The sequence below is a fragment of the Polyodon spathula genome, chromosome 4 (genome assembly GCF_017654505.1).
Source record: "Polyodon spathula isolate WHYD16114869_AA chromosome 4, ASM1765450v1, whole genome shotgun sequence".
Taxonomy (NCBI): domain Eukaryota; kingdom Metazoa; phylum Chordata; class Actinopteri; order Acipenseriformes; family Polyodontidae; genus Polyodon; species Polyodon spathula.
Window position 1 is genome coordinate 60,032,668 of NC_054537.1, and position 17,934 is coordinate 60,050,601.

A 17,934-nucleotide genomic window follows, 5' to 3' on the forward strand; every position below is an offset into this window, starting at 1 on the left:
CTACCTATTAATTTCATTTTCCTTGTCAATGTATTAATTTTTTAAGTTTTGCCAACAAAATTGCTAAAATAAATAATTGTAGACATCTATTTACTGAAAGTGATACAGTACCATACAAATCCAAACAAAATTAAACATTAAACAATAAATGCAGTTCTGCTCTGTGGTTTTCTTTTGTATTTACTCCTCCACGTGCACACACTCAAATTTGTTAGCTTCGGATATTTGTCCGATTTACAGCAACATAGGCAACCCTCCCTCAGCATCCTCAATACAGATTCATCCCGATCTGTCTGTATCAATGTGTCACAGCAGTAACAGACAGCTACATTCACAAGCACCATGGACACAAGGCAGCCTAATTCTTACACAACACAATCTTGGCATTTCTGAGATTCAAAGAGACCCATCAACGCCTTCCATTATGACTATCTTGCTTACTTTGAGAAGCCAGAGTGCCCTAAAGAAATGAAGCAAGGTATTTTTAGACTACTCAAAATGTGAATATAAAAATGGACAGATTTATCCAAAGAAGACATGCCCTGTGTGTTACATCCTTAGGAATCAGCACAGACTTTGGAGGACCCCTATAGACACTGTATATCCATTGGGGACGGTTAAAGTGATTGTAGCTAACTAAATAACTCAAAAAATTGCCAACACTAAGCATACTCATTCATTACATAAGTCTCAAATGTGTAGAATTAAAAGTAGTGCTGGGACGAACACAGGATATTCATTTTGTCTCTAAGTCACCTTGGATAAAGGCATCTGCTAAATAAACAAAGAATACATGTTCGTATATTGGCTCAATTTAAATATTCATTTGTTTTCAAAAAGTAATAAAAGATGTTATATTGCTCAGAACGTAGGCAGAGATAGCATAGCATCAGGAGCAGGGGCAGGAGAGCGTAGTACCTGTGTGTGTTAGGGGTGGGAATTTTGAAGATAAACTGATATACCAAGAATAAAAGTTTAGAACACCTGAATACTCGACCTCTAGTTACTCAGTGACAGGTCCTTAGAGCGTATCAGCAGCAACCACACATAGCGATGCATAGATAAATACATCAACAGTAATAGTGAAGAAACACTGAAGGCATCTAATGTATTCCAAGTAAAAAATGATTTAAACTAGAAGTAAGAACTAAAAATACACAGCAGAGGATTTTTATTTTTCTAATTTAGTGGTCGCAAATTACTGTTTTTGTTTTTTCCCCAATTTAGTAATGTCCAATTATTTTTAGGCTTAGCCCACCGCTACCACCCCTACGCTGACTCGGGAGGGGTGAAGACAAACACACGCTGTCCTCCGAAGCGTGTTCCATCAGCCGCCCGCTTCTTTACACTCTGCAGACTCACCGTGCAGCCACCCAGAGCTACAGTGCTGGAGGACATCACAGCCCTGGGCAGCTTACAGGCGCCAGGCCAGACCACAGGGGTCGCTGGTAAGCACTGAGCTGAATACACCCTGGGCCCGGGCAGCACTGAGTAGCAGAGGTGTTTTAACTATAAAAACACAGCACTTTATAAAAAAGACCTTCAAAAACGTTCAACTGCACTTTTAACACACTGTCAACCCATATAAAAACACACAACTGCTTATTAACAAAGCACAAAAAAATAATATAATCAACAGAATTATTAACAATTTCTTTTTTTTCTATTTTTTTCAATATATTTACCAATTTATGATTGAAAAATGCACGGAATTAAATGGAATTTATTTCCCTATGTTATGATACCAAGTACAGTCAGTAAAATCAGTTATTCGTGTGCTGGAAATTATATTTGCAAATAAATGCTCATGACATGAAATGTTCCATGTACAGTACCGTTTGCACAAATTAATAAAAAATATACTGTACTGTATGCTTGTCATGTCAGAGACAGTGTGCCATTCCTGAAGCGATCATTTGACATTTTTATTGCTTGATTGAGGCTCTTGCATAAAGCCACGATGGTGAATAATGAATTAATCCTAGTGACAAACCTGAAAAGGGCAAATGTTGTAAACCATAACTCTGTACCCCCCTTTAAACCAGCAGTTTGTTTGTTTTGTTTTTTTTCGAGCTTAATTATAAAAATCATTGATATGATTGAATCAAGCATTGCTTCTGGCTTTGCTCCTGTGCGTCTTCCTCAGCAGCGCTGTTCTGGGCTGCTGCATCTCCATAGAAACAGTATGCGGTGGAGGAGTCACATGCAGGCTGAATAAACTTATTTCCACTCCTTGTTTATTTTACAGTACATGCACGTCTGGTTTAGATTGATTGGCTGGACTGACATTATAGCACAGGCACTCCGAGGCTCTGCTCAGCGCACAGCCTGTCTGATCTACAGGCTGGAGAGGGGAGAGATGTGTGTAGGAGCCTCTTCCTTGCTTGCTTGCTCCAGTCCCCGTGGTTATTTCTGTTGTCAAATAATCAGGATATGTTCCACCCTCTGGGCATGTGATGACTGTCATCAAACATCCACTCAAAACAATCTCGTCAGTTTATGGCTGCAAACCTGACCCACAATCCCACTTTTCAAGGACACATATTTGCTGAAAGAAACTGCTCAGTGTTTATTCTGCACCAAACCAAGCAGGCCAATTTAATACGAATACTACTAATACTAAATAACAAATATATAGTCAAATACTATTCCCATGCAATAATACCACTCATTTAAATGTACTCTAGATTTGTTACAATTTTAAAAGAAAAAAAAAAAGCATACTTACAGAAACTTGTTCTGCATCCATGTATTGTAAGCCAAAATAATCTACTTCCACCAAGTCCAAATGGAACAAAATTTGTTCAAAGAGATCCTGTCCATCTGCATTTTTCTGAAACAGAAAACAAAAGCCCAGTTAGGAATGTCTGAATCCCAAAAGGGTTATTAGATCACACACACTTTACTTTCAACAACCACTGCACAATGTTTGCATTTCAAAAGGAGTTTATTCATCAACCCTAGCGGCCCCCACCCCCCACCCACACTATAGCTTCTTATCATAACTGATGACATTCATGGGGTTTCCATGCAGGGCAATTTACAAGTAAAATGGCGATGCACGTGCACGTTTGGTAGAATTACTTGTGTAAATCAGGTTTGTGGCTAAAAAAAAAAAGGGCCAAAGAGAGGGATAGGGTAAATCTCATTCACTTGTGTAAATGACGAAACACACAGGAAAATCCACGCCCAGTTCCGCATGGAAACCCGCATTTCACATGTAAACGTTAATGAGTGTGTTTATCCTTAACTATAAATACTGCAAGGGAGCAGATCAGTTGTTAATGTGGATTCCAAGACGGCAGAAAGTAGTGGCTGATGGGTAATTTTATGGTTAGAAGTGGTGTAGTTCACCTTAATGATAATGCGGGCGGCTTTTTTTATTATTGTTTTTTGCTGTGTTTGGGCCGTCATGTTGTATCTCTCTTATGGGTTTAAAGTTCTGTATAAAACCACTAACCATGAACTGCGTTATGCCCTTGTTATAGTATTAAAGCAGTTGTTTGAGAATACCCTTCCTGCTTAAATGTCTAACTGAAATAATTCACATTCTTTTTTTGATCCCAGCTATGTCCAAAGACAACGTGTGTCTGCCCTCCACTTTAGTAAATATAGCTGGTGAACTGGATGTCACGAACCAGCTCGATCGCCCAAAACAGCGCATCATCCAACAAGTTGTTGATGCCATCTCAGAACTGACCAAATAAAATTGCAAATTAACGTATTGACTGTGTTTTATTTGTTTGCGTCATTAATATTTAACACAACAGTAAATCCAAAACAACTTAAAAGAAAGAAGAGAATCTTTGAAAGCACAAACCTCCTCAGATCGCTGCTGTCCAATTGAAACTGGCAGCTGAGGTAACCTTCACAGTTGCCATGTCTGTTTATAATAAGCAGAATTGGGCTTGTTTTTGAGAGTCGTTAGTTGGAACTTGCATAAACACCCACTCTAACATGGGTTCGCTTGTTTTGAAAGGCAGTGTCACTTTTTTCTTGCGAGACTTGGCAACATTGGTAACCTTCCCTGTCTGTTTCACAGGCACCGATTCCTAAACACCTTATTTTGCTGTTGACCAGATTTTGTGCAGAGTTTGGCAATACTGGAAACGAACTAACGCTGCACTTGAGTCCATTTCATCAGTATCCGCACTTTCAAGTGCCCACTACCCATATTTGCTAAAGCGTGGTGTTAAATGCTTCCTCAGCAGCGGACAGCCGCCCATACGGTAGGGTTTCTAAACCAAAGCCAGGGTAGTACATGCAGCATCACCTGATCCTTGCTGTATTGCCTGAATGAAAGGGATAGTTTTCCTTTTCATCCAGGCGGTTTTCAGCCATGGTGATCTGCAATACCTGTTGGTCATTTTCATTTTATACCTCCAAGTTCATTTTTAATTAATGAGTCGCAAGATAAAATTAGTTGAAACAGTATTCACTACGAAAAACATTTGAAAAACAATTTGGGCAAGAGTAGTAAAACACATTAACCAGCTAGACACAAAGTATTTTGCTTTATTACCGCAGCTTAGATTCACTCGTGTACCAGTTCTCTGCGCATGGAAACCACATTTTCACAAAATGTCACTAGTAAGCTTCAAAAACAGCATGACTTTACGCACAGCTAATTTACATATCAACCCCCTACCTACCCAATTCATTTGCATGACGTCTGGTGAAAAGCCTGGTTTACTCGAGTAAAACAAACTGAGTGAATGGAAACCCAAAAAAGCATTTTACACAATACATTTCTTGTGTAAACGTCTCGTAAACTTGTATGGAGAACCACCATGATTGTCACATTGAGCAGTCCAATATCCTTCTTAAAATGTAAAGAAAACACCACTGAACTTATTAGATTGATATAGTCATCTGCTTGAATATTTTGAGAAAAAAAAAAAAAGTCACATTTCCAACGTACTCATTGTAACATTTCTTTGTTTTTTTAAGCCCTGTGGAAGGCCTCATTTAATACCTTATGCCATTTAGGAACGCAACAAAGATTGTTAAAAAAATTGTTCTGATGAGGAGGTTCAGCAAAAAAATAAAAAAAAATAAAATTGAGAGATGACATCATGTTGGTTACAGAAACCACACTTTTCATTTAATTTCCAAATAGCCAATGAAAATTGAACTCTTCCCCCCACCCACTGATCAGCATTAATGCACTAGGCCCAACTCTTGTACACAAGACCCACTTAGCCATTGAACTTGATCTTTTCATCTCTAACTGATCTCATTGTCATCGGCAGCAGCAGCAGAGCACATTTTCGTCGACCACTTCCTATATACAAGTATGCCTCTCGCGCAATCCAATAAAACAAAACAAAAAAATCACGTTCCTAAATGCACGCGTCCAAATTCACATTTTAGTGAATCTAATTACGCAGTTATTCTGGAGAACAGTCCTACAGTTAATAGATATGTTCCTGTACTAACATGCATATTCCCAAATCACTGAACCACACTATTTAATATAAAAGCTTCAAAAATACAAGTAAACGAAAAACGTCTGATCAGGGTTTCATTCTGCACTAAAGTTGCTCAAATCAAATTCTTTATTTCATTATTTATATTTGGTTCTGGTAACATCAACAACTATATATCAAGAACGCTCCAGATATAATTAAAAAACTTTTTCCTTTAATATATAATACAATGCCAGGGGTATAGTAGATGGGCCGGTTTATATTTTATACGACAGCAGGGCTTAAGGGCACGATGCACAACAGGATAGGTGGCCAGGCTGAAGTTTCGATAGCGAAGGTGATCCTAAAGAGGCTGGATGATCAAGGTTTTACTAAAGATCACAAGAAATGCATACCAAATGTAGTCAAAATGGTCTCCCTTAACACACCTACCAAGCTGTTGCAGATTCTAACCTAACCTTGAGAGAACAACACCCCACCAGCTTGTCTACAGCTTGGGCAATGCTGTACCTCAAGGCAAATCAATGGCATGCACTGTACCATTAAGGGAATGAGATATGAGCATAAATGTTTTTCTGAATCCACTGTCGAGTCAAGTTCTTCCATTTATCCACCCAGCAGGTGAATCACAAGAAGCCACAAGACAACGCTGGCATGATGATGCTACAGCACAACCCAGCTTTGAAGCTGTGCCCTTATTGTAGCACCGCATTTCATTAGGAAACTCCTGGGGTGGGTACATCATTGACAACGAGGTAGAATAAAGAACTACAGCCTGTTTCTCATGTAACTTAACCTAAATTAATATTTCAAAAAAGTTTGGGGTTGTGGGGAAACTAAACCAGAGCTCTAGACTTACTATATGTGATAGACTAACCAGGCTACAAACACAGTGGCACTGACCAGAAGTAAGTGCTAAATTGGCTATTACAATGGAGGTTTTTTCACTTCGGACCACTACAAGTGTTCCAAGGCACTTTTCTAGAGTTACAGTATTCAGCATCTCATGTAACTGTAGTGTATTGTGCATAACAATGTGACGTGGCTCCTCAAGTGCATTGAATAGACGATTTACTTTTATTCAATGCCAATTATTAAGTTGAATGGGCAAGGTCAGTCAGATATTCAACAAGCATAATTTGTGCCTCTTATTCCACAGTACTATATTGTATTGCATGCAGCCATACACTACTCTGGTGTCAGATCTCACCAGCGAAGCGAGGAAAAGGTGTTTGTTGTCTCTGAAGACTGCATCCATTTCCCCTGCACAGTTTCAGAACAAAGCTCTGTCTATCTGCATTACTGATCTATTAGAAGTTGTTTTATTTACAGGATGTAAGCAGTTCTTTCATCCTGGACTGTAGGGGGTGCTGTAATATAGATGAGGCATTAAAACAGGCTCATGTCTACTCTGTGATAATTGAAGTGCTGTTTTAACTATTTACCTTTTCTTAATGTTTAATTTCTTTAACATCATAGAATGTGTGTTCTCTAGCATTCTTTAGTGTTATTTCTGTTTAGATCGTTATTTAGCATACCAACTATTCCAGCAAAAATGTCTGTTTTTAACCACTAAATATTCTCAATTTGCTGAGGTGGTTTTGGAAATGATGCAATGTTTTACCCTCTTAAACTATGGGAACTGTGAGTTAGTAAATGGAAAATCTCTGTACAAACAAATCACTTTCAAAAGGCACAGAAATTACAGCTTCATAGCCTTTGTGGTCATTTTAAACAACCTCACTTCAGAAATTCTGCGTTTTTTGTGGAAATGAACGCTAGTCCCTTAGATTAAATCACAACACATATGTGCCAGATGCAGGATCTAGCTGGGTTGGTAAACAGTACATGATGTGTATTACTGTCCCCTATAACCAGCATGAAGAACGACAATGATGGAAAATGCTGCTGGCACACACATTTCAGGACTAACCCAAGGCCATGTCGCTAACTTTGTTCTTTCCCTTTTATTTCTCTAGCTCTGGCTTTGATAGGTTTTCTTCTGTTGTCTAATTTAATTGGCATCACTTTCATTCTTTGCTGTTTGCTGCCTTTTTTATCCCTCTGTACTTAAAAAGGCTTTTTTCACCTTTTTCTATTTCAAAATCTCTTTTTTTTTTACTGTTTTCACCTTATTTACTGTACTATTGTATCACCTTCCTCCATCGCTTCAGTACCCTTTAATACTGTATATTGTACATTTTATTTTTAACATCAAATTTGTATTTGTTCTTCAGGATTGACATACAGAACCTAATAACATACAGTATATGATATATCCCTTCCCACCACCCCCAACCTGTCAACTTCCCTGGACCCATAGATATAGCAAAACAAAAAAAAGATAAAACAAAGTACACAACCAAAGCACACAGAGCTCTTTCAAACTATTGCACAGTCCAATAGCACGTATACTTTAGCTGCTGCTTCCCCCATGTGACCAGCATGGGTTATTTGGCTTTATTTATTCGGGCTGTAGACAGTTCCAACAGAATAAATCTTGTTAAAATTAAACAGCCATTGTTGCAAAGGTAACTGGTGAGGGGGGAGCCAACTGTTGCCGTTAGACCAGCCAGCCAAATTTTACGTTGGCGTTCAGATAAATGAAGATCACAGTCATCATTAAGTAGAAAATGTAGTGGTTCTAAAAGGTAAATCCCTGCTGATCAGATCAGATAAAGTGGAAGCCACCCGACCCCAGAACACAAAAACACCTGGGCATTCCCATAAAACATGTAATAAGGTAGCAGAAATACCGAGAGAGCAAAGCCCACAGTGTGGGTTCAGAATAATACCCATAAGGAAGCTTCTACAGGGGGTTAAAAAAGATCTATGGAAATCTGAAATTAATTAACTGACGATTAAGGTTTTTTGAAGCTACAAGTATGTTGTTCCAAACAGCTTCCCATTCAATTGGTCGATCAACTATAGCCAAATTTCTTTCCCATAAAGCAGTTAAGGACAAAGATTTGTAAGAGGCTTTAAGTAAATGCAAATAAATCTCAGAGACCATCCCCCTAGAGGAGCCCCCTGTAGAAATCAATTTTTATCACAGGATGTAGTTGTAGTTCGGACCCCCAGGGAACCCTGTGAGCTCGCAGGGCAGGTCGAAGTGTTAGACAGAAAAAAAAAAAAAAAAAAAAAAGATGAACCAGGTAAAATCAAAAAATTGAACATAAATCCTGGAAACTGAGAAGAACATCCCCACTAAATTTGCAATAGAGTACGCTATAATACAGCTATAAAAGCAAAGCGCTCTTTTTGGGGACACAAAAGCTTCTTTGTTTGCTCGCCAGGGCACAGCGGGTCCAGCCAGGTTTTAAGGAAGCGTATTTGAAAATCTAAATGATAGAATTTAAAATTTGGAACTGCTAAACCTCCAACTGATTTGGCTTGTTGTAATGTAGTATATTTAATCTGAGGTCGTTTATCCCTCCATATGGATTTCCTGAAAGGAGAATCAATTTTAACCCAGTAATCTGATGGAGGTGGCAATGGTATCATGGAGCTTACAAAGTTAATACAAGGGAGGATGTTAATTTTAACAGTAGAGATCTGTGCATGTAAACAGGTGGCCATGAGTGTCCATCTGTGTAAGTCTTCACAGAATTAAGGGGTAACAGGGCAGATTTAGACCAATTAATTTTGTAACCAGACTAGGCACTGAATTCACCAAAAGCTGACAGAATTGAGAGGAGAGTGTTGAATATCAGCGACATAGAGCAGAATACCATCAGCATACAGGGAAATGGCATGCTTTGACTGTTTAAATTCAATAGGGGACGTCATTATATTTTGACTAATATTCTGTGCTAAGGGTTCCAGAGAGAGAGCCAATAAAAGCAGGGAAAGTGGGCTGCCCTGTCTGGTGCCTCTATGAAGAGTAAAGGTTTTAGAGTGAGTAGCACCAGAGGATACTACCGCAGAGGGGTTGGCATACATAATACATATCTGTGCCAAAGTGCCCCACCCCTGTGCTATTTGTTTGTGTTTTATGTTGTATGTAGTGTGTTAACGTTGGTGTATAGTCATTGGTACACAGGATATAAATGGGTCTGTGTAACACGAGTGTTTAAAATGTATATTTGTATTTAGGCACGAGGATTGCACAGCACTTCACGTGCAGGTAAAATGTAATAATATGTGAGCACGGGGAATTGCACTTTATTAATTCACGTGCAGTTGTACCAAGACTCCAACTGAATGATTGTTTAGCAATCGAGTCTCGGTACAGCTGCATAAAAGCAGCATGTTTTCACTCACTTGGGGTTGTGTGTTCGATGAGTGGAGAATGGGTGTGGAGAGGAGAAAGTTAAATGTAAAGTAAATCATAATATCAGCTCACCGTGTTTGAATGTGTAGTCCATTTTGTTTGTATATTTATTTTGGCTAAAGTGCCGTGTCCTGTGTTTTGTTGGTCTTGCAACCTTTTATTTTCTGCTCTGTTCATTTATTAAATGCTGAGCGCAAGCAATCGCTCAGCTTCACCAAAACTCCACCTCTGTTTATTTTTGTGTTGGTTCCTGTTTCTGGTCTGACGTCACCCACAACAGCCGTCGTTGTGACACGTGGTGTCATCGCGGGATTACCAGCGCCTCCTAGACGCAGACCAGAGCAAGAACCGCAGTTTTTTTGGGGAAAAAAAGGACTGCTGTTTTTTTTTTTGTGTGTGTTGGGGTGTATTTTTGGATTACAAAAAATAAATAAATAAAATGGGATAGAAGGAGGATAAAGAGGTGAAGGACAGGGAGGAGGAGTGTCACCTAATGGCCAGACATCCACAGCGATATAACAAGCCATCGTCGGGGTACCCCCTCTGCGACCAGGACCATTTGTTTGCCAACTGTCCCTTCCGCCACTATGAGGAGGAGGAGGAACCGGCCCAGGAGAGGAAGGTGAGGAGAAGGAGTGGGAGAAGAAAGCTGCAGCAGCAGCCGCAAGAGGAGGTCGGGGACAACGGCTTGAAGGACTTTTTCCAAGTACCTTGTGGCGGAGTTGTGCCCCGGCTATGGGGTATATGGCACATGTTGGCCCTATGCCCCATGCAATATGCAGAGGGGGAACTAATGCCCAAGTGGGAGAAGCCCGTGCATCCAGTACCCAGACAGGTGGACCGTGAGCATCCAGCGCCTGGACGGGGAGACCGCGGGAATCCAAAGCCCGAGGGACTGCTGTTTCCACCTCCTCCAGCAGAGGAAGAATGCCTGCTGGTTTAGCCACCTGCAAGTGAGAGAAAGCCGCACCAGTCCCCTGCAAGTGAGGGAGAGCCGCACGAGTCCCCTGCAACAAGGGTAGACTACACGCTGCTCCCACCTCCGCCACCTCCATCGCCAGTAGCAGAGCAGCAGCAGCTGTCTCTGCCTCCGCCACCTCCACCGCCAGGAGCAGAGCAGCAGGAGCTGCCTCTGCAGACGCATAGCAAAGACTACAGCGTACAATTTAATGTCGGCGTTAATCAGGGATATTGGACAATAATGAGCACTCTGTGAGGTCTTTACCTTTTTTTTGGAAGTGCACATTTTAATTTAGCAAGAGAAATGGGCTTGCCCAGGTCTGAAGCTTCTTCAGTGGATAACTGTGGGAGACCTAGATTTTGTAAAAAGCAGGAGCAAGCTGCTGAGTTTAATGAGGAGGAAGAAGTATACAAGTCAGAATAAAACAAACAAAAATCTGTGTTAATTTCAGACACCTGACTTTAAGGGTGACTGAATAGATGAACAGGCTTCATTTTGTTTTAAGTGCTAACAAATGACTTGGTCTACTGCCTTGAAAATAATATTTCTGACAGACCTTACGCATGATAAATTCTGCTCTACTTCGTAACAAATCATTAAGCCCTAGTTGTTCACAAATTGTCTTCTCCTGCCTGCGTATAGTTGTATTTTAATGCAGATTCCAGTGAAGTGTTGTACTTGAAGAAGCTCTATTTTGTCTCCTTGACATCGCTATAATTTTTTAAATAAATAAATAAATAACGTGAGGGAAGCGTATTCCAGTAATAAAGCAAACAGCAATTCCAAATGTGTAAATCATATTCCAGTCATTTTGAAGACAAATCGCCAGTATTGATCATAGCTGCTGTGTCAGAATTGCGTAGCTACAGTATTTCCAAACTCTCATGCTGGTTCTTCCATCGTCATACTATCAGAGTCAGCTTGCAGGCTCTGGGTACTAAAAGCAAGCTGTCGTCTGCTGCTAGACTGCACAGATGAGCTCATGTTGATCTCCTTCAGACATTTTTTCACCCTCTTGGGTTGTAGAAAATGAAAGGTGCTACCCTTTGTAGAATACTCGCAGCATTGCTGGGTAAATCAGAAACGACTAAATATTCTTGGATCGTAATGTCTTTCTAACCTCAGTGAAGGTTTTACAATGCTTGGAGGTAATAGTACTGCAGGTTTCCATACCATTTGGCCTCCCGCTGTAGAACCGATGAGCTCTCTCTATCTCTACAGTATTACCTGCAATGGAAGGTATCCACCGGGGGAGTATTTTCTGTAGAAAGCCTATCGGGTCACTCCCCTCCTCGCCTTCTTTCAGCCCAACCAGTCTGATGTAATTGCGCTTTGAACGATCTTCCAGATCCGCAATCTTGAGTTGCACCTTATCCAGATATTATTATAATAATAATAATAATAATAATAATAATAATAAATAATCCATATTTTTATATAGCGCCTTTTATAGTGGACTACCATCACAAAGCGCTTTACAGAGGTAGGCTGTGAACTGTGCACTATATGGAGTCACTTACAATAGGGCACTGATTTAAAATCTCCCCGGTTTCTTGAAAAGATCAGTTCCCCTCGTTTTTCTTTTGTATTTGTTTTACTCTCATTAGTATCTAAACCTAGTAGATACAGCATCCGGCAGTTCTGGCAGATTGTACTGTACTTGCTGAAGCAGTTTTCTCCCACTGCAAGTTAAAGAAAATAGCCACCTAGCTAACAATTTCATCCCGAAGGCTACTTGAAACGTACTCCTTAAATTAGGACTTTAGTGAAGACCGCATGTGTATGTGAGTAATTTACAGCCAGTCAGTATTTTTGTAAATAGCAACACATGTAAATGTACAATAAAATAAACATTTTATTTGGATCTTCAATGTCAATTTCAGGCAGAGCTTCATAGTCGGCAAGGTGACACAGCTGAGAGAATTTTTCCACTGTCATCCAGTCTGGTGCTGTCAGTGTCACTTTCTCAGCACACAATACAGTAGTTGCTCAGTAACGAGGTGCAGGTGTAAAAAGGCGATTGATCTGTATAAGTGTTTACGAAGGTGCTGTGTTAAAAAAAATGTAAATCTAAATTTAAAATAAAAATAAAATCGAAGCCATTTTTAGGGACCCCAACTGTTGTTGATTCCAACTTAGGCACTTCACATAAGGACTAGCAAGTTTACATCAAGACTAGCAAGTTTCAAAAGGTACTAGTCCTTTGGACTAGTAGTACAGTATTGTTAGTTTCTAACCCTGCTGTGTGACTAAGCGTACATCACCCAAACCCAGCTTCATTCGACTGGGGAGTCTGCCTCCTTCCACACAAGCTTTCTTTCTGAGAGCTGCAGGAAGAGACTGCCACAGCCTCTTTCTATTCAAGACTCAACATGTTCCTCTACAAATCTAACCTGTCACTCAGCTCAACAGGGAATACTGCTGTGGGATACAGTAAGGCCTATGGAGGTACTAAAAAAAAAAAAAAAAAAAAAAAACACACATCTACTACACAAACAGTGAAAATGAGGTGGTGTTTGAAGAAGGGACTAGTGATGCAATAACACACTTCAATATTTGTTGTTTTTGTTTCTTTTTTCTACTGTACCTGTATTATATTATGTTATCAAGGTTTGACTTCTGGAATTGGTTAACCCTAAGGATGCGCTTTATCTTGGGTGTCAACTTTTCAGATATCGGCATTAAGTAATACATCTTTTTGCCTACAGGTCCTGGCACTTTATTAGTTGTGCTGCTTAAATCTATTTTGGATGAATGCAAAGTTACTTCATCTCATAATAAGTCAAGCGGTATAAGACACTGAGTGACAATTTAATAGTTTACAACATGGGCAGTAGGGTTGTCAGTTAAACCTCCAAAAAGCAATCGCTTAATTAAAATATCAATGATTATACCGCCCTCAAACACACATTTTTGCTCCATTCCTCTCCCCCCGATTTGATTATTTTAATATCATTGCAGTTAAGTAATAGCTTAGTAGCATCAGGAGAAACAAGCCTAAAGCAAGTTTAACATACTACCAGTGGTGTTACTAAAATACTTATTCCAAACAGATTACAGTACTGTGGAATGTAATCCATATAAACGAGACACGAGTTTATGAAGAACGGCTTTTTTATTCAGTGACAGCTGCAGCATAATGGCTTGCATCTTGTTAATACTATTGTACCACCTAACCTTCACTATCTGTGAAACACACAATGTGGAAATCTCTACCAATATACAATCAGTTTTCTTCAATGTGCAGAATTTATTTACAGGCTGTTTGCCAGGAATACAAGCCTGTCGTCTGCTCTAGATTCAAGGCGGGGAGCATTTTCGTAGTTAAAGTATTTTCAAAACTGATTTGCTGGTAGGATGGGACCAGCAAATCAGATGCTAGTTAACATGAACAGGAAAAGAAAAAGCACGCCCACTGCTTGTCTGGCAGAAATACTGTAAATAGCAAGGCAGGGCCTTCAGTGCAGTTTCGTTGATAAACTTAAATAATGTTATTAACTATGTGCGTTACAAAAATATAATTTCTGAATTGATTATCCAGTATTTATATCTATGTATACAATGAGGAATGGAATCGAAAAAATCAGTTTCGATTTAATCGTAGCAGCCCTAAAATAGAATAAAGAATTAAAGACTTAAGTGTGTTTGTAAGAAGTAGAAAAGAACGGAATGGATCCCTGTGACTTTTAGAATTACGAATGCTTGAATCAGATCACCACGTAGTTTTCTTTGTTCAAGACTGAATAGATTCAATTCTTTTAGCCTGACTGCATATAACATGCCTTTTAAAACCATAATAATTCTGGTCGCTCTTCTTTGCAGTCTTTCTAGAGCAGCAATATCATTTTTGTAGCGTGGTGACCAGAACTGAACACAATAGTCCAGATTAGGTCTTACTAATGCATTGTAAAGTTTTAACATTACTGCCCTTGATTTAAACTCAACATTTCTCACTATTTATCCAAGCATTTTGTTGGCCTTTTTTATAACTTCTCCACATTGCCTAGATGAAGACATTTCTGAGTCAACATAAACTTAGACCTTTTTCATAGATTCGTTCAACTTCAGTATCTCCCATATGGTACTTATATATCACATTGTAGTTACTTGTTAGTGCATTAGCTTCAAGATCTAACATTTACAGTGGCTTGCGAAAGTATTGACCCCCCTTGGCATTTTTCCTCTTTTGTTGCCTTACAACCTGGAATTAAAATTGATTTTTTGGGGGTTTGTATCATTTGATTTACACAACATGCCTACCACTTTGAAGATGCAAAATATTTTTTATTGTGAAACAAACAAGAAATAAGACAAAAAAACTGAAAACTTGAGCGTGCATAAGTATTCACCCCCCCAAAGTCAATACTTTGTAGAGCCACCTTTTGCAGCAATTACAGCTGCAAGTCTCTTGGGGTATGTATCTATAAGCTTGGCATATCTAGCCACTGGGATTTTTGCCCATTCTTCAAGGTAAAACTGCACCAGCTCCTTCAAGTTGGATGGGTTCCGCTGGTGTACAGCAATCTTTAAGTCATACCACAGATTCTCAATTGGATTGAGGTCTGGGCTTTGACTAGGCCATTCAAAGATATTTAAATGTTTCCCCTTAAACCACTCGAGTGTTGCTTTAGCAGTATGCTTAGGGTCATTGTCCTGCTGGAAGGTGAACCTCCGTCCCAGTCTCAAATCTCTGGAAGACTGAAACAGGTTTCCCTCAAGAATTTCCCTGTATTTAGCGCCATCCATCATTCCTTCAATTCTGACCAGTTTCCCAGTCCCTGCCAATGAAAAACATCCCCACAGCATGATACTGCCACCACCATGCTTCACTGTGGGGATGGTGTTCTCGGGGTGATGAGAGGTGTCGGGTTTGCGCCAGACATAGCGTTTTCTTTGATGGCCAAAAAGTTCAATTTTAGTCTCATCTGACCAGAGTACCTTCTTCCGTATGTTTGGGGAGTCTCGCGAACACCAAACGTGTTTGCTTATTTTTTTCTTTAAGCAATGGCTTTTTTCTGGCCACTCTTCCGTAAAGCCCAGCTCTGTGGAGTGTACGGCTTAAAGTGGTCCTATGGACAGATACTCCAATCCCCGCTGTGGAGCTTTGCAGCTCCTTCAGGGTTATCTTTGGTCTCTTTGTTGCCTCTCTGATTAATGCCCTCCTTGCCTGGTCCGTGAGTTTTGGTGGGCAGCCCTCTCTTGCCAGGTTTGTTGTGGTACCATATTCTTTCCATTTTTTGATAATGGCTTTAATGGTGCTCCGTGGGATGTTCAAAGATTCAGATATTTTTTTATAACCCAACACTGATCTGTACTTCTCCACAACTTTGTCCCTGACCTGTTTGGAGAGCTCTTTGGTCTTCATTGTGCCGCTTGCTTGGTGGTGCCCCTTGCTTACTGGTGTTGCAGACTCTGGGCCCTTTCAGAACAGGTGTATATATACTGAGATCATGTGACAGATCATGTGACACTTAGATTGCACACAGGTGGACTTTATTTAACTAATTATGTGACTTCTGAAGGTAACTGGTTGCACCAGATCTTATTTAGAGGCTTAATAGCAAAGGGGGCGAATACATATGCACGCATCACTTTTCCGTTATTTATTTTTTAGAATTTTTTGAAACAAGTTATTTTTTTCAGTTCACTTCACCAGTTTGGACTATTTTGTGTATGTCCATTACATGAAATCCAAATAAAAATCAATTTTAATTCCAGGTTGTAAGGCAACTAGGAAAAATGCCAAGGGGGGTCAATACTTTTGCAAGCCACTGTAGTTTTTGAAACTTTTAGCATTTAGATAAATACATTTACCCAAGTTGTTGCCCTTGTTTTGATATAGTCTCCCTTCTGTTTTTTTTTTGTTGATTTCTCCCCCCTTTTTCATTTCTAGTTTAAATGCTTCTGAACCTCATCAAGGATCCTTCCATCAAGAATATACGAGGGGCTGACACAAACTTTTGTAGTGAAGTAAGAATTTTAAAATCTGTATGAAATGCTTTGCGGAGTCAATGTATTGAGTCCAAGATAGGGGTCTTGCTGCAGTATTTTTTAAATGTCACAATCTGGCTAAGAAAGTATATGATTCAAGGCCCCTGTGACAGGGAGACTGTCTCTGGTTCTTGGCTGCATGTGTGCCTTTATGGAAGCAGCTGGGACTTGCTTTAGCAGACACATTGCTGGGGAAATGATTGAGCAGGTAGGCTCGTCTGGCACTGAGCTGATCAGGAGGTCAAAAAGCATCTGCGCTACAGCTCAGTTACTGCACCACCACTGCTACACGATGGGCGCGGAGCGAAAGCTGCCACTGTGTTCACATCAAGGAGGAGCACGTCCACTCCAAGGGATAAATTAGACAAAACCCTTCTACTGCTAGATGGTACTGGCGAGGGCATTGCCTGGCCGAGGCCATTTGAAGGGGCAGGTTTGAGGAGCAGGAGTGGCCATGGGAAGGCTGGTAGCACAGGAGCCCAGGAGTGGGTAAGTTTGGTCCAAAACAGTATAGAGAGGGTTTGCGTAGAGTAGTAGGTTCCAGGACGTTCCTTTTTAGTGAGATTAGCACTTGCCTTGTGAGTGGCAATTTTATTTATTTATTTATTTTTTTAACTTTGTTTCATTTTGTTTTCCATATTAAATGTGACACTAGGGCTACTAATGCTGGTCCCTAGTGTCAGCACTTGTGTTGAATAAAATCTGCACGCCTGTGTGGCGTGTCAACACCCAATGCTCTGTGTCTGCCTCATTATTATGCAGAGACGACTCATACACGACAACACCGCCCTGTTAGAGCCCCCCAGGATATCAGGAATCCTAAACAGAGAACCTCCACCCAATTAATCAAAATGGAATACTTTCTTTGGAGTATTTTGTGGTTTGTTTCATTGGTATTTTTTTTTTACAGATCACTGAATTATGTAAATGGTGCACTGATCCAGCAATAAATGCACCAACAATGACAGATTATTTAACGTGTGCTTACAGGGTGTTTTTGAAGAAACAGAATGGCCTGTACAAATCTACTTCAAAATAATGTCCAACCAATATCAGAGTGATGGAAGAATGGGTCAAACAAATCTCCAAGAAGAACACACAAGTGGAATGTCAATGTTCCAGAAGCAGTGAGAAGGGTTGAAAGACTACAAAAGTATTTTTTTACTTTTACTTTACTTTTCAAGCCTATTACTGTAACAAAACAAGGATTAGCCAGTTTTACCAGAGCAGTTGAGTCATTCAGCTAGGAATAATTTAACCTATCACTGTAAAAAACAAAT

At 39.9% G+C, this 17,934-nt stretch overlaps 1 protein-coding gene across 3 annotated transcripts in view; it reads right to left on the bottom strand.

Moving 5' to 3' along the window:
* LOC121314698 (band 4.1-like protein 4B) overlaps positions 1–17,934 on the bottom strand; it is a 188,329-nt gene that overhangs the window by 128,909 nt on the left and 41,486 nt on the right. For all 3 annotated transcript variants that reach the window (XM_041248220.1, XM_041248221.1, XM_041248222.1), the window contains one exon: positions 2,729–2,833. In XM_041248220.1, the coding sequence (XP_041104154.1) occupies positions 2,729–2,833 (105 nt within the window). The remainder of the gene's footprint in view (positions 1–2,728; positions 2,834–17,934) is intronic.